Source organism: Mustelus asterias, chromosome 13 (genome assembly GCF_964213995.1).
Source record: "Mustelus asterias chromosome 13, sMusAst1.hap1.1, whole genome shotgun sequence".
Lineage (NCBI taxonomy): Eukaryota > Metazoa > Chordata > Chondrichthyes > Carcharhiniformes > Triakidae > Mustelus > Mustelus asterias.
Window position 1 is genome coordinate 83,134,284 of NC_135813.1, and position 23,307 is coordinate 83,157,590.

A 23,307-nucleotide genomic window follows, 5' to 3' on the forward strand; every position below is an offset into this window, starting at 1 on the left:
GGTTTGTGGAACTGCTGTTAAGAGAGTTTTGCAACATGCCCTGATTTTATTGCAGCGTGGCAGCAGCTGCAGGATGGGATGGTACCCGCAGATTCACCACGGCGTCCGGGGAGACGGTAAAAACCGCGGCGGGCATTAAAGAGAGGGGATTTTTCTGAGTGGGTTAGCTGGGTTTGGGGTTGTGTCTCCCTGCCGGTGAGAGTGGGGCCGGCTGAGGTGAATGTGCGGCGCGGGGCAGAGAGCTAGGTCGGGCGGCCGCCATTTTGTGCGGGAGGCGGCGGGAGGAGAAGCGGCTCCGGCGGCAGAGCGGGGCGCCTGACACACACAGAGCCCGAAACCATGGCCCAGGCCCGGGCCTACACCTTCCCCAACCACCGCAAGAAGAAGCAGCAGCAACAGGACGATAAGAAGAAGGCGGTGGAGCTGCTGGTGTTCGGCTATGCCTGCAAGCTGTTCCGCGAGGACGATAAGGCCCAGTTCCACGAGCAAGGCAAGCACCTCATCCCCTGGATGGGAGACCCGGCCCTCCTCATCGATAGGTCGGTTTACTCACTCACACACCCTCTCTATCCCCCCCCAACATCAATCACTCTGCTTCTCTTCCTCCACAGCCTCTCAGCCTGAAAACCATGGAAGGCAATGTCAATGTGAGCAAAACAGCAGCTTTCAATAATAGGGGGTGGGGACTGGGATTCCCATTGAGGGGGGTCTGGGATTCCCATTGAGGGGGGGGGGGAGAGGGGGGTCTGGGATTCCCATTGAGGGGGGGGAGGGGGGGGTCTGGGATTGCCATTGGGGGAGGGGGGGGGTCTGGGATTGCCATTGGGGGAGGGGGGGGGTCTGGGATTGCCATGGAGGGGGGTCTGGGATTGCCATTGAGGTGGGGGAGGGGGGTCTGGGATTGCCATTGGGGGAGAGGGGGGTCTGGGATTGCCATTGGGGGAGAGGGGGGTCTGGGATTGCCATGGAGGGGGGTCTGGGATTGCCATTGAGGTGGGGGAGGGGGGTCTGGGATTGCCATTGAGGGGGGGGAGGGGGGTCTGGGATTGCCATTGAGGGGGGGGAGGGGGGTCTGGGATTCCCATTGAGGGGGGGGAGGGGGGTCTGGGATTCCCATTGAGGGGGGGGAGGGGGGTCTGGGATTCCCATTGAGGGGGGGAGAGGGGTCTGGGATTCCCATTGAGGGGGGGGGAGGGGGGTCTGGGATTCCCATTGAGGGGGGGGAGGGGGGTCTGGGATTCCCATTGAGGGGGGGAGGGGGGTCTGGGATTCCCATTGAGGGGGGGAGGGGGGTCTGGGATTCCCATTGATGGGGGGGAGGGGGGTCTGGGATTCCCATTGAGGGGGGGGAGGGGGGTCTGGGATTCCCATTGAGGGGGGGAGGGGGGTCTGGGATTCCCATTGAGGGGGGGTCTGAGATTCCCATTGAGGGGGGTCAGGGATTCCCATTGAGGGGGGGAGGGGGGTCTGGGATTCCCATTGAGGGGGGGGAGGGGGGTCTGGGATTCCCATTGAAGGGGGGGAGGGGGGTCTGGGATTACCATTGAGGGGGGGGAGGGGGGTCTGGGATTCCCATTGAGGGGGGTCTGGGATTCCCATTGAGGGGGGTCTGGGATTCCCATTGAGGGGGGTCTGGGATTCCCATTGAGGGGGGTCTGGGATTCCCATTGAGGGGGGTCTGGGATTCCCATTGAGGGGGGTCTGGGATTCCCATTGAGGGGGGTCTGGGATTCCCATTGAGGGGGGTCTGGGATTCCCATTGAGGGGGGTCTGGTATTGCCATTGAGGGAGGGGAGGGGGGTCTGGGATTCCCATTGAGGGGGGGGAGGGGGGTCTGGGATTCCCATTGAGGGGGGGGGAGGGGGGTCTGGGATTCCCATTGAAGGGGGGGAGGGGGGTCTGGGATTCGCATTGGGGGGTGGAGGGGGGTCTGGGATTCCCATTGAGGGGGTGGGAGGGGGGTCTGGGATTCCCATTGAGGGGGGGGAGGGGGGTCTGGGATTCCCATTGAAGGGGGAAGGGGGGTCTGGGATTCCCATTGAAGGGGGGGAGGGGGGTCTGGGATTCGCATTGGGGGGTGGAGGGGGGTCTGGGATTCCCATTGAGGGGGGGGGATGGGGGTCTGGGTTTCCCATTGAGGGGGGGGAGGGGGGTCTGGGTTTCCCATTGAGGGGGGTCTGGGATTCCCATTGATGCGGGGGAGGGGGGTCTGGGTTTCCCATTGAGGGGGGGGAGGGGGGTCTGGGTTCCCATTGAGGGGGGGAGGGGGGTCTGGGATTCCCATTGAGGGGGGGAGGTGGGTCTGGAATTCCCATTGAGGGGGGGGAGGGGGGTCTGGGATTCCCATTGAGGGGGGTCTGGGATTCCCATTGAGGGGGGTCTGGGATTCCCATTGAGGGAGGGGAGGGGGGTCTGGGATTCCCATTGAGGGGGGGGGAGGGGGGGTCTGGGATTCCCATTGAGGGGGGGGGAGGGGGGTCTGGGATTCCCATTGAAGGGGGGGAGGGGGGTCTGGGATTCGCATTGGGGGGTGGAGGGGGGTCTGGGATTCCCATTGAGGGGGTGGGAGGGGGGTCTGGGATTCCCATTGAGGGGGGGGAGGGGGGGTCTGGGTTTCCCATTGAGGGGGGGAGGGGGGGTCTGGGTTTCCCATTGGGGGGGGGAGAGGGGGGTCTGGGTTTCCCATTGAGGGGGGGGAGGGGGGTCTGGGTTCCCATTGAGGGGGGGGAGGGGGGTCTGGGATTCCCATTGAGGGGGGGAGGTGGGTCTGGGATTCCCATTGAGGGGGGGGAGGGGGGTCTGGGATTCCCATTGAGGGGGGTCTGGGATTCCCATTGAGGGGGGTCTGGGATTCCCATTGAGGGGGGGGGGGAGGGGGGTCTGGGATTCCCATTGAGGGGGGGGAGGGGGGTCTGGGATTCCCATTGAGGGGGGGGAGGGGGGTCTGGGATTCCCATTGAAGGGGGGGAGGGGGGTCTGGGATTCCCATTGAAGGGGGGGAGGGGGGTCTGGGATTCGCATTGGGGGGTGGAGGGGGGTCTGGGATTCCCATTGAGGGGGGGGGGGGGGGTCTGGGTTTCCCATTGAGGGGGGGGAGGGGGGTCTGGGTTTCCCATTGAGGGGGGTCTGGGATTCCCATTGAGGCGGGGGAGGGGGGTCTGGGTTTCCCATTGAGGGGGGGGAGGGGGGTCTGGGTTCCCATTGAGGGGGGGGAGGGGGGTCTGGGATTCGCATTGAGGGGGGGAGGTGGGTCTGGAATTCCCATTGAGGGGGGGGAGGGGGGTCTGGGATTCCCATTGAGGGGGGTCTGGGATTCCCATTGAGGGGGGTCTGCGATTCCCATTGAGGGGGGTCTGCGATTCCCATTGAGGGGGGGAGGGGGGTCTGGGATTCCCATTGAGGGGGTGGAGGGGGGTCTGGGATTCCCATTGAGGGGGGGAGGGGGGTCTGGGATTCCCATTGAGGGGGGTGGGGGGTAATCTGGGATTCTCATTGGGGGGGGGGGGAGATCTGAGATTCCCATTGAGGGGGGGGAGAGGGGGGTCTGGGATTACCATTGGGGGGGTGGGGTCTGGGAATCCCATGGGGAGGGGATAGGGGGGTCTGGGATTCCCATGGGGAGGGGATAGGGGGGTCTGGGATTCCCATGGGGGGGGGGGGAGGGGGGTCTGGGATTCCCATGGGGGGGGAGGGGGGTCTGGGATTCCCATGGGGGGGGAGGGGGGGGTCTGGGATTCCCATGGGGAGGGGAGGGGGGTCTGGGATTCCCATCGGGGGGGGTGGGGGTCTGGGATTCCCATGGGGGGGAGGGGGGGTCTGGGATTCCCATGAGGGGGAGGGGGGGTCTGGGATTCCCATGGGGGGGGGGAGGGGGGGGTCTGGGATTCCCATGGGGGGGGAGAGGGGGGGGGTCTGGGATTCCCATGGGGGGAAGGGGGGTCTGGGATTCCCATGGGGGGAAGGGGGGGTCTGGCATTCCCATGGGGGGGGTGGGGTCTGGGATTCCCATGGGGAGGGGGGAGGTCTGGGATTCCCACGGGGGCGGGTGGAGGGGGGGGTCTGGTATTCCGATTGGGGGGGGGAGGGGGGGTCTGGGATTCCCATGGGGAGGGGGGGGGTTCTGGGATTCCCATTGGGAGGGGGGGTCTGGGATTCCCATGGGGGGGGAGTGGGTTCTGTGATTCCCATTGAGGGGGGGGGAGAGGGGGGGGTCTGGGATTCCCATTGAGGGGGGGGGAGGGGGGGTCTGGGATTCCCATGGGAGGGGGGGTCTGGGATTCCCATTGAGGGGGGGGAGGGGGGTCTGGGATTCCCATTGAGGGGGGGGGGTCTGGGATTCCCATTGAGGGGGGGGAGAGGGGGGTCTGGGATTCCCATTGGGGGGGTGGGGTCTGGGATTCCCATGGGGTGGAGGTACGGGGGTCTGGGATTCCCATGGGGAGGGGGGGAGGTCTGGAATTCCCATGGGGGGGGGAAGGGGGGGGTCTGGGATTCCCATGGGGGGGGGAGGGGGGTCTGGGATTCCCATTGGGGGATGGGGTCTGGGATTCCCATGGGGAGGGGGGGAGGTCTGGGATTCCCATGCGGGGGGAAAGGGGGGGGCATGGGATTCCCATGGGGGGGGGGCGGAGGGGGGGTCTGGGATTCCCATTGGGGGGGGAGGGGGTTCTGGGATTCCCATTGGGGTGGGGGGGGGGAGTCTGGGACTCCCATGGGGGGGAGGGGGGGTCTGGGATTCCCATGGGGGGAGGGGGGGTCTGGCATTCCCATTGGGGGGAAGGGTGGGTCTGGCATTCCCATGGGGGGCGGGGGGGGACTTGGATTCCCAAGGGAGGGCGGGTCTGGGATTCCCATGGGGGGGGAGGGGAGTCTGGGATTCCCATGGATGGGAGGAGGGGATCTGGGATTCACATGGGTGGGGGGAGGATAGGGGAGGGATTCTCATGGTTGGGGGGGGAGATATTCCCCGTGATTGTGGTGGGGGGAAGGGAGGGATTTCCACGGGGGGGCGGGGGGGCAATCTGGGATTCCCATGGTTGGGGGGAGGATAGGGAAGGGATTCCCATGGTTGGGGGGTGGAGACGGGAGGAATTCCCATAGTTTTGGGAGGGGTTTCTCATGGTGGGGGGGAAGGGCTGGATTCCCATCGTTGGAGGGGGGGGGTGGAGGGAGGGATTCCCATGGTGGGAGGGGGGGCAGGGGGATTCCCATGGGGGGGAAGGGAGGGATTCCCATGGGGGGGGCGAAGGGAGGGATTCCCATGGTGGGAAGGGGGCAGGAGGATTCCCATGGGGGGAGGGGAGCAGACGGATTCCCATGGTGGGAGGTAGGGATTCCAATGGAGGGGAGGGAGGGATTCCCCTGACGGGGGGGAGGTGGGAGAAGGGAGGGATTCCTGTGGGGGCGGGGCGGGGGGGGGAGGGAGGGATTCCTGTGGTGGGGGGGGGGAGGGATTTCCATGGTCGGGGAGGGAGGGGCAGGTAGGGGTTCCCATGGTTAAGGAAGTGGGGAGGGATTCCCATTGGTAGGGAAGGGGGGCGGGGGGGATGCCTGGGATTCCCATGGTAGGTCGTGGGGGGTTCTTTCGTACCCAGTATGTGTTGTGCACTATCCGAGATGCCACCTTTTGGTTGAGGTGTAAGACGAGGCCCTGTTACCTCCACTGCCGCGTGGATGTTAAGGATCCCATGGCTATGATTTCGAAGGATGTTTCTGCCAGATGTCCTGGCCAAATTTATCCCTCAACGATCGCCACTAAAAAGCAGGTTATGTGGTTGCTGTCACGTTTGTGGAAACTTGCTGTGTGCAAATTGGCTGCTGCATTTCCTAAATTACAACAGTGATTCCACTTTAAAGTGCTTCATTGGGCATAGAGTGCTTTAGGATGTCCTTTATTAGTGAAAGGTGCCAGATATAGACATGCAAGTCTTTACCTTTCAAAATATATAAAATCGCTGGCATTTGGAGGATCTGTTAAAATGTAAGTTGCATGCCGCCTCTTATTTATTCTCCCTAACCTTTCCCTGCTCTCTTTATATGTGCATTTATTTATATGAATGGACTAGTTGGGCTGAGTAGCTGGTTTCTGTGCTGTATATCCTGTGAAATCACTATGTATGTTTGTATAATTTTATATTTACATATATACATATATAAATGTCTCTCTCTATCACGTAATCCAGAACTTCTCTCCCCAGTGAATTTGCCAGGTAGTAAAATGACTAGGAAAAAATCTGTCCTGGTCTTTTGATTTTGCCTCCAAGCGACAGGCCTCCAGTTGAAGAAGAGCTCTCACTCTCCTCCACCTCCTCCTCCAGGAAAACGCAGAGCATGGTGAAGCGAGGACATTTACGGCCCTTTTGGTTCTTGCTGATAGGTATTTATGTCCACGGGGTTTGTGCGCCTGTTTAAAACTGCTTTTTGCAGATGAAATGTTGTCAAGCAGGAGTATCTTTGACAGATAGCAGTGCGAGTGATTGACTGAAACATGCACGGTAAGATTCTTTTTTAAAAGTGTCAGTACTTGGCAAACCGGGTGTTTGTTTTCCGTTTTGTTAACTGTTCAATATTGTGGTGAGGAACAGGGTTAACTTTTCTCCGTGTACTTTTTGCCATCTTGTAGAGACAGTTAAATGTTTAAATTTAAACATACAATATATATATTAAGCTATTTTCATTTTCATATTTTTATATCATTTGTAATGTTAATGTCGCTTGTTTCTTTAACTATCACTTTCAGGTTACCTAAAGTGGTAAGTATGTGATCTGTTCAGTTGTGTGTTTTGTTTAATTGTATTGACCAATGTCTTCACCTTGCAGGTATGATTGTCGGGGTCACTTGCATGACCTCTCAGAATGTGACGCTGAGTACACATGGAACAGAGATTACCAATTATCAGAAGAAGAGGCGAGGATTGATGCTCTTTGCGATGAAGAGAGGTATTTAGCCTTGCATACGGACTTGCTTGAGGAGGAGGCAAGGCAAGGTACTTTTTGCAAAAGAACTTTAACTTTCAACCAAATTCATGTGAATTTCTGCAATTATTTACAACCTCCTGTCATTTGACCATGCACTCATTTTTTTTGATATTCCTTATTTGACAGTATCCTGGGGATTGGAAAAGGAATCCTTCCTTGTCAAAAAGGATCTCAGGAGTAGTTAAATTAGCCTGCAAAAGAGAATTGTTCGCAACTTAGGGCAGAATGGAAACTAAGAGTTCTGTTTTGTCTTTCTCTTCAATGGGAAAGCTGATTTCTTTGCTGATTATATGTTATGAGGCTTTTTCATAGTTCTCATTAAAATTATATTTTAAATCTTAGCAATGATTTACTCTTGCTATTAAATGTTAGACTTTAACTCTTTTTAGCTTTACATGTTGGATTTTAAAGTAATTTGCTTCCTTACACTAATGCATTTTTTCCTCTGTAAACCTCTGCTCCTTAAGAGGAAGAATATAGACGTCTGAATGAGGCTTTAGCAGAGGATGGCATCTATAATGCAGTTGGATTTGCTTATAATAGTGATTATTATGATCCATCACAACCAACAGAAGAGGAAGAACTCGCCAAAACGGATGGTAAATATGGAATTTTTGTTTGTTTTTGATTTGATTTATTATTGTCACATGTATTAGTATACAGTGAAAAGTATTGTTTCTTGCGCGCTATACAGCAAAGCATACCGTTCATAGAGAAAGAAAGGAGAGGGTGCAGAATGTAGCGTTACAGTCATAGCTAGGATGCAGAGAAAGGTCAAAACATGCGAGGTAGGTCCATTCAGAAGTCTGACGGCAGCAGGGAAAAAGCTGTTCTTGAGTCGGTTGGTACGTGTCCTCAGACTTTTGTACCTTTTTTCCCGACGGGAGAAGGTGGAAGAGTGTATGTCTGGGGTGCATGGGGTCCTTGGTTATGCTGGCTGCTTTGCCGAGGCAGCGGGAAGTGTAGACTGTCAATGGATGGGAGGCTGGTTTGCGTGATGGACTGGGCTTTATTAACGACCCTTTGTAATTTCTTGTGGTCTTGGGCAGAGCCGGAGCCATAACAACCAGAAAGAATGCTTTCTATGGTGCATCTGTAAAAGTTGGTGAGAGTCATAGCTGACATGCCAAATTTCCTTAGTCTTCTGAGAGGCATTAGTAGGCTTTCTTAACTATAATGTTGGCATGGGGGGACCAGAACAGGTTGTTGGTGATCTGGCCACCTAAAAACCTGAAGCTGTCCACCATTTCTATTTCGTCCCCATTGATGTAGACAGGGGCATGTTCTCCACTACGCTTCCTGAAGTCACTGACAATCTACTTTGTTTTGTTGATGTTGAGGGAGAGATTATTGTCGCACAGTTCACCAGATTCTCTGTCTCTTTCCTGTTCTCCGTCTCGTCATTGTTTGAGATCCGACCCAGTATGGTGGTGTCGTCAGCAAACTTGAAAATTGAATTGGAGGAGAATTTGACCACATAGTCATTGGTATATAAGGAGTATAGTAGGGGGCTGAAGACACAACTTTGTGGGACACCGGTGTTGAGGATGTTCGTGGAGGAGATGTTGTTGCCAATCCTTACCGATTGCGGTCTGTGGGTTAGTTTTGCCAGGATAATAAATCTTTTCTAGACACCATATAACCATTGGCCCTAAAACATTTCTATTCGCCAATTGGTTTTGAAAAGCTTTTCGCTCTTAATTTCAAATATAAATATAGATCTGAAGTTTAACCTTTAGCACTTATAAAAAGGCGAGGTAATGAATGACCCAGTGGTATTATCGCTGGACTATTAATCCAGAACTCAGCTAATGTTCTGGGGACCTGGGTTCGAATCCCGCCATGGCAGATGGTGGAATTTGAATTAGAACCATAGAAAATTACAGCTCAGAAACGGGCCTTTTGGCCCTTCTTGTCTGTGCCGAACCATCTTTTGCCTAGTCCCACTGACCTGCACTTGGACCATATCCCTCCACACCCCTCTCATCCATGAACCCGTCCAAGTTTTTCTTAAATGTTAAAAGTGACCCTGCAAGTTTTTCTTAAATGTTAAAAGTGATTTTTCTAGCTGGTCCAAATCCCTCTGCAAGCTTTGAAAACCTTCCTCACTGTCCACTACACCTTCAATCTTTGTATCATCAGCATTTACCACTTTATCCGGTAGCTCATTCCGCACTCCCACCACTCTCTCCGTGAAGAAGCCCCCCCTAATATTCCCCTTAAACTTTTCTTCTTTCACCCTTAACCCATGCCCTCTGGTTGTTTTCTCCCCTAGCCTCAGTGGAAAATGCCTGCTTGCATTCACTCCTCTATCTATACCCATCAAAATCTTGTACACCTCTATCAAATCTCCCCTCATTCTTCTAAGCTCCAGGGAATAAAGTCCCAACCTATTCAATCTCTCTCTGTGACTCATCATCTCAAGTCCCGGCAACGTCCTTGTGAACCTTCTCTGCACTCTTTCAACCTTATTTACATCCTTCCTGTAACTAGGTGACCAAAACTGTACACAATACTCTAAATTCGGCATCACCAATGCTTTATATAACCGTACCATAACACTCCAACTTTTATACTCGATACTCCGATTTATAAAGGCCAATGTACCAAAAGCACTCTTTACAACCCTATCCACCTGTGACGTCACTTTTAGGGAATTCTGTACCTGTATTCCCAGATCCCTCTGTTCAACTGCACTCTTCAGAGTCCTACCATTTACCCTGTACATTCTTCTTTGGTTTGTCCTTCCAAAGTGCAATATCTCACACTTGCCTGCGTTAAATTCCATTTACCATTTTTCAGCCCATTTTTCTAGCTGGTCCAAATCCCTCTGCAAGCTTTGAAAACCTTCCTCACTATCCACTACACCTCCAGTCTTTGTATCATCAGCAAATTTGCTGATCCAATTTACCACATTATCATCCAGATCATTGATATAGATGACAAACAACAATGGACCCAACACCGATCCCTGCGGCACACCACTAGTCACAGGCCTCCACTCAGAGAAGCAATCCTCCACAACCACTCTCTGGCTTCTTCCATTGAGCCAGTGTCCAATCCAATTTACTACCTCCCCATGTATACCTAGCGACTGAACCTTCCTAACTAACCTCCCATGAGGGACCTTATCAAAGGCCTTGTTGAAATCCAGGGAGACAACATCCACCGCCTTCCCTTCATCCACTTTCCTGGTAACCTCCTCGAAAAACTCTAATAGATTGGTCAAACATGACCTACCACGCACAAAGCCATGTTGATTCTCCCTAATAAGTCCCTGTCTATCCAAATATTTGTAGATCCTATCCCTTATCACACCTTCCAATAACTTGCCCACCACCGACGTCAAACTTACTGGCCTATAATTTCCCGGATTTCTTTTGGAACCTTTTTTAAACAACAGAACAACATGAGCCACCCTCCAATCATCCGGCACCTCCCCCGTGAATACTGACATTTTAAATATGTCTGCCAGGGCCCCTGCAAGTTCAACACTAGCTTCCCTCAAGGTCCGTGGGAATACCCTGTCCGGTCCTGGGGATTTACCCACTCTGATTTGCCTCAAGACAGCGAGTACCTCCTCCCCTCTAATCTGTAAAGGTTCCATGACCTCCCTACCTGTTTGCCCTATTTCCGTAGACTCCATGCCCGTTTCCTCAGTAAATACGGATGCAAAAAAACCATTTGGTATCTCCCCCATCTCTTTTGGTTCCATGCACAGTCTACCACTCTGGTCTTCAAGAGGACTAATTTTATCCCTCACTATCCTTTTGCTCCTAACATACCTATAGAAGCTCTTTGGATTTTCCTTCACTCTGTCTGCCAAAGCAACCTCATGTCTTCTTTTAGCCCTCCTGATTTCCCTCTTGAGTAGCTTCTTGCACTTTTTATACTCCTCGAGCATCTGATCTGCTCCTTGCTGCCTGTACATTTCATACAACTCTCTCTTCCTCTTAATCAGTGTTACAATCTCCCTCGAGAACCAAGGTTCCTTATTCCTATTTACTTTGTCTTTAATCCTGACAGGAACATATAAACTCTGCACTCTCAAAATTTCTCCTTTGCAGGCCTCCCACTTTCCATTTACATCCTTACCAGAGAACAGCCTGTGCCAATCCACACTTCCCAGATCCCTTCTCATTTCATCAAATTTGGCCTTTTTCCAGTTCAGAACTTCAACTCAAGGACCAGATCTATCCTTATCCATGATCAGGTTGAAACTAATGGCATTATGATCACTGGATCCAAAGTGTTCCCTCACACTCACACCCATCACCTGCCCTAACTCATTTCCCAATAGGAGATCCAATATCGCATCCTCTCGAGTTGGCACCTCTATGTACTGATGTAGAAAATTCTCCTGAACATATTTTACAAACTCTACCCCGTCTAAACCTTTAACAGTATGCGAGTCCCAATCTATATGTGGAAAATTAAAATCCCCTACTATCACAACTTTGTGTTTCTTGCAGTTGTCAGCTATCTCTCTGCTGATTTGCTCCTCCAATTCTCGCTGAATTAATAAAAAAATCTGGAATTAAGAATCCACTGATGACCATAAAACCATTGTCGATTGTTGGAAAAACCCATCTGGTTCACTAATACCCTTAAGGGAAAAAATGTGCTGTCCTTGCTTGGTCTGGCCTTCATGTGACTCCAGAGCCACAGCAATGTGGTTGACACTCAACTGCCCTCTGGCAACTAGGGATGGGCAATAAATACTGGCCAGCCAATGATGCCATGTCCCACAAATGAATAATAAAAAATATAAAATTTACAGTAAGCTTGATAAACTGACATATTCACAAAGGTTTATCAATTGCTGCAATTTTTTAAAGTTTTAAAGTTTATTTATTAATGTCACAAGTAGGCTTACATTAACACTGCAATGAAGTTACTGTGAAAATCCCCTAGTCACCACACTCCAGCGCCTGTTCGGGTACACTGAGGGAGAATTTAGCATGACCAATGCACCTAACCAGCACATCTTTTGGACTGTGGGAGGAAACTGGAGCACCCAGAGGAAACCCATGCAGACACGGGGAGAACATGCAGACTCCACACAGGCAGTCACTCAAGCCGGGAATCGAACCCGCGTCCTTGGCGCTGCGAGGCAGCAGTGCTAACCACTGTGCCACTATGCCAGCCCCAAGTACTAGTGTAACTGAGTCTTGAATGTTGGCTCTTTATATACTGCACTGAAGCTTTGTAGTTTTCCTAAATGGGTTGCTTCCTGTGCATTCCAACCAAAACAATTTGTATATTCACATTTTTGATAAGCTAGTTTTGAAAGTGTGAGTTAAAGCTTGACTCGTGAAGATGGAGGAATTTAGTTGCTGAACTGGTATCATAATAATGGAAACAGTTTTGGGTGTTGAAATAGTAGAGAGGAGCAAATAGAAACAGTAAAATTAAAAAAAACAAAATTGTGGAGACTAGATCAGGGAAAATAGCAAAAATAAGTAATAAATTATATATACATTGATAGCCAGTGTATCTAAAGTTAGTGACCTGCAGGCCTGAAGTGCCACATGGGATTATGACATGGTTGCATTAACAGAGATATGGCTCAAATAAGACGAGGTATGGGTTCTTAGGATTTCTAGCTACAAAGTATTGAGAGAAGAAAAAAGTTGTGTGACAGTATTGATTGAGGATGACAGTTCTATATTGAAAGGATACACTTGATGTTTTAGGACTGAATCTAAACTGCTAGGAGTTTATTTCCAATATAACTCCAAACAGTGAGAAGGAAATGGATGAGACAATTTGTCAGCAAGTTTCAGAGGCATGTAACAAAATTAGAGTACTAATGTTAGAAGACTTTATGTTAATATAGACTGGGATTATAAACATAATGCTAAGAATAGAGAAGAAAAAGAATTTCTGTACAAGGAAACTTTCTCAGTCGGTGGGCACGATCTTATCGGCCGTTCGTGCCCTGCTCCCACTGCAGCGAAGACGGCAAATTTGGTACCAAGTCAAATCTCTGGTCACTGCAGTGGGATTGGAAAATCCTGCTGGCGTGAACGGTCTGGTATATTTCCAACAAGGAAGGAAGCAGTGTTTGATTTAGTTTTTCGTATTTGGATATGATAAGTGTGTTAAGTTGGAGAAATGACCTCAACTGAAGTAACTATTTGCTAGAGACCAGAATATTAAAAATGTTTAATTGGGAGGAGCTAATTTCAGCGATTTTTGGATAGATTAGGAGACGTTTACAGGGTAAAGCCATAAGGGAGCACTGGAAAACATTCAGGGCAGAGTGTGTTCTGGTACACACTAGGGAAAAGGTAGAGTATCCCAGTGCTAATGAACCCTGTTTGACAAAAGAAAAAAGAAGTTAAAATTAAGAAGAGGCTTACGATAAATGTCAGGAGCAAGATCTAGTTAATAACCAGTAAGATTATAGAAAGTACAGGAGGGAATTGAAAAAGTTAACGGGGGAGGCAAAAAGAGAGGTTGAAAGAAAGGATTGGCAGATATCAGTAAATTGAAGCCTAAAACATTTTATAAACCTATTAAATAGCTAGGTAAAATGTTGGGACTTTTTAAGAACAAAAGGAAAATGCTCATTTAGAGACGGGGAAAAATAGCAAAAGTATTAATGAGTATCATAGAATCCGTACAGTGCAGAAGGAGACCTTTCAGCCCATCGGCTCTATACCGACTCTCAGACAGAGCATCTTACTCAGGGCCACCCCCCACATTATCACCATAACCTCATAGCATTTATCCTACTAATCTCCTAACCAACACATCTTTGGGCACTAAGGAGCAATTTACCATGGCCAATCCACCTAACCTGCACATGTTTGGAGTATGGGAGGAAACCAGAGCACCCGGAGGAAATCCACGCAGCCACTGGTGATGCCAAGTCACCCAAGGTTGGAATTGAACCCGGGCCCTTGGTACTGTGAGGCAGCAGTGCGAAGCAATGTGCTACTGTGCCATCCCTGGCATATTTTATATCTGTCTTCAAAAAGGAGTTTTGTGAAAGTTTCTCCAAAAGATGAGAGGGAATCATAGACAGGATAATAAATGGAGAAGGTATGTAAATAGAGGTGGCACGGTGGCACAGTGGTTAGCACTGCTGCCTCACAGCTCCAGAGACCTGGGTTCGATTCCTGGCTTGGGTCACTGTCTGTGTGGAGTTTGCACGTTTCCCCATGTCTGTGTGGGTTTCTTCTGGGTGCTCTGGTTTCCTCCCACAGCCCAAAGATGTGCGGGTTCGGTGCATTGCCCGTGCTAAATTGTCCCTTAGTGTCCCGTGTTGCATAGGTTAGAGATGTTAGTGTGGTAAATGCATGGGGTTACGGGGATAGGGCATAGGTAGGATTGTTGCCAATGCAGACTCAATGGGCTGAATGGCCTCCTGCACCGTAGGGTTTCTATGACTCTAAGCCATACTGAAGAGATGATTATTACTGGAAGTCATTTGGTCCAGATAGAATGTATTCTAGGTTGCTGAAAGAAGCAAAGACAAAAATAGCAGAGGCATTGGTCATGGTCTTTCAATCCTGGGTTTAATAGTGTGAAGGACTGGAGAGTTACTAATGTGTAACCACTGATGAAGAAATGAGAAGCAAGAAAACCAGGTCAGTTAGTCTAATGTTGGTGAGGGAAGAAAACCATTATTGGAACAAATGAGATTTTAAGAAAATGCAAGAGGTGGAAGTTTTAAGTCTAACCACAAAGGTGCATATAAATAGATCTGTCAGTGTATAAAAAGAGAAAATGTATGTTAAGTGCAGAAAAGATTTACTAGGATGCTACTGGGACTTAATGGTTTGAGTTATAAGGAGAGGCTGGATAGACTGGGACTTTTTTCACTGGAGCGTAGGAGACTTGGGGATGACCTTATAGAGGTCTATAAAATAATGAGGGACATAGATCAGCTAGATAGTCAACGCCTTTTCCTAAAGGTAGAGAGGTCTAGAACACGAGGGCGTAGGTTTAAGGTGAGAGGGGAGAGATGCAAAAGGGTCCAGAGGGGCAATTTTTTCACACACAGGGCTGAGAGTGTCTGGAACGAGCTGCCAGAGGTGGTAGTAGAGGCAGGTACTATTTTGTCTTTTAAAAAGCATTTAGACAGATGGGTACAGAGGGATATGGGCCAAACGCGGGCAATTGGGACTAGCTTAGTTGTTAAATAAAGGGGCGGCATGGACAAGTTGGGCCAAAGGGCCTGTTTCCATGCTGTAAATCTCTATGATTCTATGACTCTAAAATAAACTTGCATTTAGAAAATCTTGTGTCACTCAAGGAAGGATGGATTTGTTTAAAAACAAATTGTCTGATTGGCTTGATTTCATTCTTTGAGGAAACAGAGGAGGTTGGTCAAGGTAATGCAGTCAACATTGTGTATATGACATTCAGAAGACATTCGACTAAGTGTTAAGAAGATGGGAGCCACATTGAATTGAGCAGAAAGTGGTGGCATAGCACAGGAAATGGAGTGTGGGTTGGATGTTTTTCAGGCCGAGGTGCTTTGCTGTGATATTCCACAAGGGTCAGTTTTGGATGCAATACTTTTTGTAATTTCACCTAGTCTCATATATAGCGATCAGCAATATAAAGTTTACACATGAAATTAAACTTGGCAAAGTGGTAGATAGTGATGAGGGTGGTTATCAGTTCCACGATGACAAACAGGGTGAAATGGAAGATGCACAGCAGATGGAGTTCAATGTGGAGGAGTGTGAAGTGAGACACTTTGGGAGGGTTTACATAGGCAATATATTATAAATAGAATGGTTTTGAAAGGTAGATGAACAGAAGGACCTTAATGTTCATGCACAGAAATTCTCAAGGGTGGGAGGTGGCAATGTTATGGGCAGGACGGTAGTTAAGTAAAACAGAATTAATTTCTCTTCTCACCACCCAGACGTAAAAAGAAAGGTGTTTTGATTTGCTTCTCCCATTATAAGCAGTGGTGTATTTCCTAATCCCTTTGGTGTGATCCAATTTCTAGTAATGAACCGCTGTTTAAGAACGGAGGGAGGCAGCAGATGGGAAATTATAGGCCGGTTAGCCTGACTTCGGTCATTGACAAGATTTTAGAGTCCATCATTAAAGATGAGATCGCGGAGTACTTGGAAATGCATGGTAAAATAGAACTGAGTCAGCACGGCTTCGTCAAGGGGAGGTCATGTCTGACAAATCTGTTAGAGTTCTTTGAGGAGGTAACAAGGAAGTTAGATAAAGGAGAACCAGTGGACGTGATTTATTTAGATTTCCAAAAGGCCTTTGACAAGGTGCCGCATAGGAGATTGTTAAATAAGTTAAGAATCCATGGTGTTAAGGGTAAGATCCTGGCATGGATAGAGAATTGGCTGACTGGCAGAAGGCAGAGAGTGGGGATGAAGGGGTCTTTTTCAGGGTGACAGCCGGTGACTAGTGGTGTGTGCCTTAGGGGTTGGTGCTGGGACCACAACGTTTTATGATATACATTAACGATTTGGAAGAAGGAACTGAAGGCACTGTTGCTAAGTTTGCAGATGATACAAAAATACGTCGAGGGACAGGTAGTATTGAGAAAGCAGGAGAGCTGCAGAAGGACATGGACAGGTTAGGAGAGTGGGCAAAGAAGTGGCAGATAGAATACAATGTGGAAAAGTGTGTGTTACGCACTTTGGAAGGAGGAACGGAGGCATAGACTATTTTCTAAATGGGGAAATGCTTAAATCAGAAATGCAAAGGGACTTGGGAGTCCTTGTTCAAGATTCTCAAGATTAATGTGCAGGTTCAGTCAGCAGTTAGGAAGGCAAATGCAATGTTAGCATTCATGTCGAGAGGGCTATAATACAGGAAGAAGTTTAACAACACCAGGTTAAAGTCCAACAGGTTTATTTGGTAGCAAAAGCCACACAAGCTTTCGGAGCCCCAAGCCCCTTCTTCAGGTGAGTGGGAATTCTGAAGAAGGGGCTTGGAGCTCCGAAAGCTTGTGTGGCTTTTGCTACCAAATAAACCTGTTGGACTTTAACCTGGTGTTGTTAAACTTCTTACTGTGTTTACCCCAGTCCAACGCCGGCATCTCCACATCATATAATACAGGAGCAGAGATGCACTTCTGAGGCTGTACAAGCCTCTGGTCAGACCCCATTTGGAGTATTGTGAGCAGTTTTGCACCCCGTATCTAAGGAGGAATGTGCTGACCTTGGAAAGGGTCCAGAGGAGATTCACAAAAATGATTCCTGGAATGAAGAGCTTGTCGTATAGGGAACGGTTGAGGACTCTGGTCTGTACTCATTGGAGTTTAGAAGGATGAGGGGGGATCTTATTGAAACTTACAGGATATTACGAGGCCGGGATAGAGTGGACGTGGAGAGGATGTTTCCACTAGTAGGAAAAACTAGAAGCAGAGGGCATAACCTCAGGCTAAAGGGACGATCCTTTAAAACAGAGATGAGGAGGAATTTCTTCAGGCAGAGAGTGGTGAATCTCTGGAACTCTTTGCCGCAGAAGGCTGTGGAGGCCAGGTCATTGTGTGTCTTTAAGACAGAGATAGATAGGTTATTGATTAATAAGGGGATCAGGGGAATTATGGGGAAAAAACAGGAGAATGGGGATGAGAAAAATATCAGCCATGATTGAATGGCGGAGCAGACTCGATGGGCCAAGTGGCCTAATTCAGCTCCTATGAATTATGGTCTTAACCCCAGAACAAACTTGAGGTGGGATTAACTCAGAGGGTTAATTTATTTGCACACACTGAACTGTGGGTGGGTGGGATCGCAATATTGCCTCCTTGATGTTCATTTCTTTCCTCCGTAGTTCAAATGTGTCCCAGAGTCCAGAATCAAACTCCAGTGAAGTATTCCTTCATGGAGGTCGATGGCTGAAAACTGTATAATTCACTTTTCTGGTTAACTTCACATGATAGGCATTCAGAGATGAATCAGTCTTGGAGTCAATGGCACAAAATTTACACTAGTAGTAGTGTAGATGGAGGGCCTGATGTCCAAACCTGGGCAGAGCCCTTTTTCTGTGAAGCTGCTTATAGGATGGTAAACAGCAGGCATGAGTTTTCTGTTCCGCAGGGCACTATTACTGATTTCATAGACGAGAGAGCCATGTCACATTGCTCCCACCTCACCACATTATCTTTGACATGGGATGTATATCCCTTATCGGAGTTCTGGATGTCCCAACCATTAAGAATTGAAAGGAAGATTGCGGGGTCCTTTGTTTGAGCAAACAAGTAGACACCGGTTGGCCAACCTGGGTTATGAAATGTAGATGGCCTTTGTCGAGAACTTTGCAGCCAACGGCAAGGGTCGTTAGATTCTCTTCAGAGATAACAATGTGCAAGTTTCTTTGATACTGACACGTAGCTTCTTTTGTTCAAGTCACAGACAGACATCGATTCAGCCATTTTAAACTGGTCTTTGTCCAGTTTTCAAAATTTTATAAATAGCCATGAGGTGTAGCTATTTTTATTTTATAAAAAAATATACAGGATGAGTCCCTTCGTAGTGAGTTGGGGTGGGTTACCTGGATTAATAAATAGAGGAACAGAATATAAAATTAAAGCGATCACCCTAGACCTTTAAAAATGACAAGTTAGACCTCAGCTGGGGCATTCTGGACAATGCTGGGCACCACACTTCAGGAAAGATGTAAAGGCCACAGGAAGGGTGCAGAGGAGATTTACCAGGATGTTACCGGAGACGAGGGATTTGAGTTATGAGAAGAGGTTGGGAATGTTAGAATTGTTTGCCTTGGAACAGAGATGGTGAAGGGATGGCCAAAGGGAGCATTGAAGATAAAGAGAGATTTTGACAGATTAAGCGGGGAAAGTTTATTTTCTCTGGCAAGTGGGTCGATAACATGAGGTCATGGATTTAAAACCACTGGCAAAAGATCTGGAGAGAAAATAAAGGGAAATATTTCCACTGAGAGCTAGCTGCCGGGATCTGGAATGTTCTGCCTGTACAGGTGGTGCAAACTGATTCCATCAATAACTTTCAAAGGGAATTGGACAGGGACTAGAGGATGAGAAAGTTAACAAGGTTATGGATGAAAGGTGGGGGATGTGGGACTAAGCACAAGTGTTAATTCTCAGAGCTAGCACCGGCATGATGCCCTGAATGCTGCAAGGTTCTAAGATGTTATGTTCATTAGAAAAATGTTTAAAATCATAATGTAATTTTCTGTAAATGTAATGAAGCATATATATAATAACCTTGGTATGTAGTTAGTGTAAATGGACCAACACAACAGCTTTTAAAATTACTAATTTTTCCAGTTTATTATTAGGAGAGGTTCAAGTTGCAATGGACTTAATTTGTAATTGATATATCCAACCTAATGTATCAAGTTTAACTTCTGATTCCTTCATCAATCTTCCAATGAGAAAAAGAAGGAAGCTCTATTTATATTGGTACTCTTCATGTCCTTGTGATATCTAAAAGTCAAAAGGTCCTCTCTGAAGGCTATTTAATCATTGCAGATGAATAAATGGACATTTTCATGAACTGCCTGAGACTATGGATTACATCTAGTCTATTAAATGTACGTTTGGTACTCTGATGAAATAGTCAAGTAGTTTTTTTCAAATGAGTAACTGAATTAAGCTCAATTATTTGGTGAGGGGCATTTTTTATTGGAACAATACACCACTGTAGTTGTACATTGTATCACATTGATGGTGTACCCTTTTTATCTTTTGAATGACAGCTGAGAGTGATGACAATGCAGAGGAGAATGAGGAACCATACACTGCTCCTCCTGGGCTACTTGTCCCCTCTGACGTGGAAGTTGTAAGTACCTTGTGTTGTAATTGTTTCACGTAGAATGTTTCTGGTTGTAGTAAGTGAAATCCATTTTCACAAGAAAAAATGTTACATCTCCCAATTACAAATCAAAAGCGGCGTTTTTATGGGCTGTGAATTTGATTTTGAGACTCTTGGTGTACTTGTAAGTTCTTGCATAATTTAAGGGAGACTGCACCTGATTAGAGAATATCATTCCACTCTACTGTTCAGCCAGCTATTCTGAACTGTATGCTTGAGTTTTGTGGAATATCTAACTGGAAGCACTATAGTTTACAGTCAACAACACTGTGTCTGCAGAGAAACAGCTTCAATAACAGTCAAGTTTCTCAGTAAAATGGTTTCCGGTGGGACAGTATGTTCTGATTTATTGTTTAGTGGCCTGCAGCTTAGGACTGATAATGTGAAAGTAGGGACTACAGTATGGATTTCAGCATTCCAGTGTGTCAAATCATCTAGATGAAGTTATTTGCTTTTCATGTCTTGTTCATTGTTGGTAAATTCATGAACGTGAGAGCCATTGAAAAATGTTGATGTCTGTCCTTGGCGGATATTTCACATGACTAATTCGAAGCTTATTTAGTCTTGAAAGTTGATGATGAGTGTCTTCGCATAGTATCATATTTCTGCCAGAATATCATAGGTATTTATGGCAGTTAAATCTAAAGTTACCTTAGATTGTTGGACACGTTTTACATGTTTTGTGTGCTAAAATACAGGTAGAAATTTTCTCCCACTCCACTTCTAGTCGTTTGTCCATTTGATCATTCTTTCTTGCCCCCTCTGCTCGCAGAAACCTTGTGATTGATACATGGTGAGCTAGACAGTCAATTTTATTGTTCCACTGCTCATTATCAAACTAAATGGTCCATTATCCACTGGGGCGATTGAAAACATGGCATGTCACGGATTGTGAGGTTTCTGCTCCTCGGGCAAGTTGCACTTCATTACACTTCACTGGAAATTGGTTTTGACTAGGAAGGCAAAATCTGATTTGACCTAATATTAGCATCACTTTTAGCAATTCAAAAGCTGGTGTGGGGAGCCTTTACTTTTTTGAAAACGACAAATGTATCTTAAATTTGAGACCAGTAAACCCGAGCTTTATTTCTTTCCTCTTGAAATTAGCTAGATTTTATTCCCTGTTTTAAGAGTTTGTATTGCTGGTAGTTAAATTATCGACCTGACTGTACTCGCGAATGGAGATGGCATGACTACTTTTTCATATCTAATTTTTCATAAGTGATTAACATGCCAATTATGTTAAATGTTACATTTTGTGCAATAGTTATGGTTGAAGTAATTCCTCACAATGAGAGTTAAAAAGTCAACTCAAACGGTACTAAACATATTATTTTTTAGTCAACTTTAACAAAGAACAAGGTCTCTAATTTAAAATTAATGTGAAGTACGGTACTTATTTGGCGAGCACGATGTTCAAAGAACTATTTCACATTTCCGTAAATAGATCGAATTGCTGTAGGAAACGAGATCTTGTAAAGTTTTTTGTTCAGCAATTACTGCACAGGAGCAAATCAATTTGCCTGACAAGTCTATTCTGGTCTTTGCAAAGAACATAGTGTGGGCTGTCTGAATTTTTTGTTTTATTCTCTGCCCCGTTTGCCGGTATCTTTTATGTAGCATGTTGTTCGAGCATTCAATACTCTACCACAGAGAATGATTGAAGCAATATTTGTTTTTAACTAGAACATGGGCAATGATGAAAAATATACTTTTCTTGCTATCGTAGAGATGGGTCATCTTGAATTGTTACAGTCCTTACAGCAATGGAGGCAGTGGCGGGTTGGGCACAGTGGTTAATGTTGCTGCCTCACAGTGCCAGGGGCCCAGGTTTAGTTCCCGGCTTGGGTCACTGTCTATGCGGAGTATGTTCTTCCTGTGTCTGTGTGGATTTCCTCCGGATCTTCTGGTTTCGTCCACAGTCTGAAAGAAGTGTTGGTTAGGGTGCATTGGCCATGCTAAATTCTCCCATAGTGTACCCGAACAGGTACCAGAGTGTGGCGACTAGAGGATTTTTACAGTAACTTCCTTGCGGTGTTAATGTAAGCTTACTTATGACAATAATAAATAAACTATAGGTAGAAAATGACAGGATATTGACCTAGGGATGCTGAAAGGACAGCGGTATATGTGTGATGTGGAGATGAACTTGTCATGGTAGTGCCTGTTTATATAATCATACAGATGTGGTTGGCCCAGTTAAACTGCTGGTCAGTGGTGATCTCCAGGACATTGGCAGGGTTTGTTTGGTGCTGATAGAAGAGCAAGGCAAGATGACTGGGCTTTCTCTTGGTTGAGTTGGTTATAACCTGGCACCTCTTGAGGCACAGATGCAATCTGCCACTTTTCAGTTCAGTCCTGGGTGTTACCTGTTTCCTGTTATAGACTGGCACTAACAGCTTCATTGTTGAAGTACCTGTTGTCAACTAACAGCTTTAATCCAAACCTTGTGACTGAAGAGGTGGATGAAGATGCTTGGGCAGTGAATACTTTTCTGAAAAACTCATGCAATGATGTCCTCGGATCTGATGTCTGATCTCCAACAACCTCAAGAATTTTCCCTTATATGACACCAGCCGGCAGATGGCTTTTCCTCTTTGAACACCACTAGTTTTAGCTTTGTTTGGACCCCTTGGTGCCACACTCAAATGTCACCTTTATGTCTCGTCAACTTTTAGTGGCCCCCAGGCATTCTGCTCTGATGTCCATGCCTGTAAGTCTGCAGTCACATGTGGACCAGACCGGGTTAGGTAAAAAGTGGATAAATAAGATACAAAGCTATAGGAGGAGACTGGGACAGCGAGATTAGTTTTCGATTTCTCTGGCAGAGAGCTGGCACAGACATGATGGGCTGAATAGCTGTCAGTTCAATATTGTAAACTATGAGGAAGAGCAGTGGAAAAGGCATATGAATAACTTCAAAAGAGTTTTTTAAATTTTGGCAGCAATTTTGTTTTTCCCTTTGCATTGGTATGCTGAGCATTTGTAAGTGTTGAGGAAATAGATTGGAGCTTGTATTTATGACAGAAAGCTTTAGTGTTTCAATAAAGTCAGAGCAAGATGAGATTCAAGACTGAAATACAGTGGGAATGTTTCAAAACATTTGTGTACAATAGTGGTTGCTTTTGTTCATTGTACAAAATGCAATTTACTTTAAGGATGTGCATCAGTGTGCATTTTTCTGGCAAACTATTCAGTTAGATCATGATGGGGTGCCAGCAACCTTCAGTTTTGTTTTTAATTGTTACAGAAATAAGAAATAACAAACAAAGCTGCCTAATCTGCATTTGAGTGCAAATGTAGAAGAAAAACTGATTTACGCACACATGTTCTGTACAGGGAGGCAGTGGTATTCTCACTGGACTAAGTAATCCAGAGATTATCCAGGGTAATGCTGGGTTGGAATCCCACCACGGCAGATGATGGAATTTGAATCCAATAAAAATCTGGAATATTGTCAGATGTTTTTAAAAAACACTTGTAAAAACCCATCTGGTTTGTTCATTAATGTTCTTTAGGGTAGGAAATCTAA

At 47.2% G+C, this 23,307-nt stretch overlaps 1 protein-coding gene across 10 annotated transcripts in view; it reads left to right on the forward strand.

The window, feature by feature from the left end:
- The first annotated feature begins 249 nt into the window (after window positions 1-249).
- The window catches only part of sfswap (splicing factor SWAP), a 130,909-nt gene continuing 107,851 nt past the window's right edge, over window positions 250-23,307 (forward strand). For 3 of the 10 annotated variants that reach the window (XM_078227138.1, XM_078227142.1, XM_078227140.1), the window contains exons 1-4: window positions 256-539; window positions 6,820-6,986; window positions 7,446-7,577; window positions 19,660-19,742. In XM_078227138.1, coding sequence (XP_078083264.1) covers window positions 340-539; window positions 6,820-6,986; window positions 7,446-7,577; window positions 19,660-19,742 — 582 coding nt within the window. In that variant the 5' untranslated portion in view covers window positions 256-339. Of the gene's footprint in view, window positions 540-611; window positions 648-6,197; window positions 6,377-6,819; window positions 6,987-7,445; window positions 7,578-19,659; window positions 19,743-23,307 lie in introns of those variants that run through there. The other 7 variants (XM_078227141.1, XM_078227139.1, XM_078227147.1 and 4 more) reach the window with 6 other exon arrangements.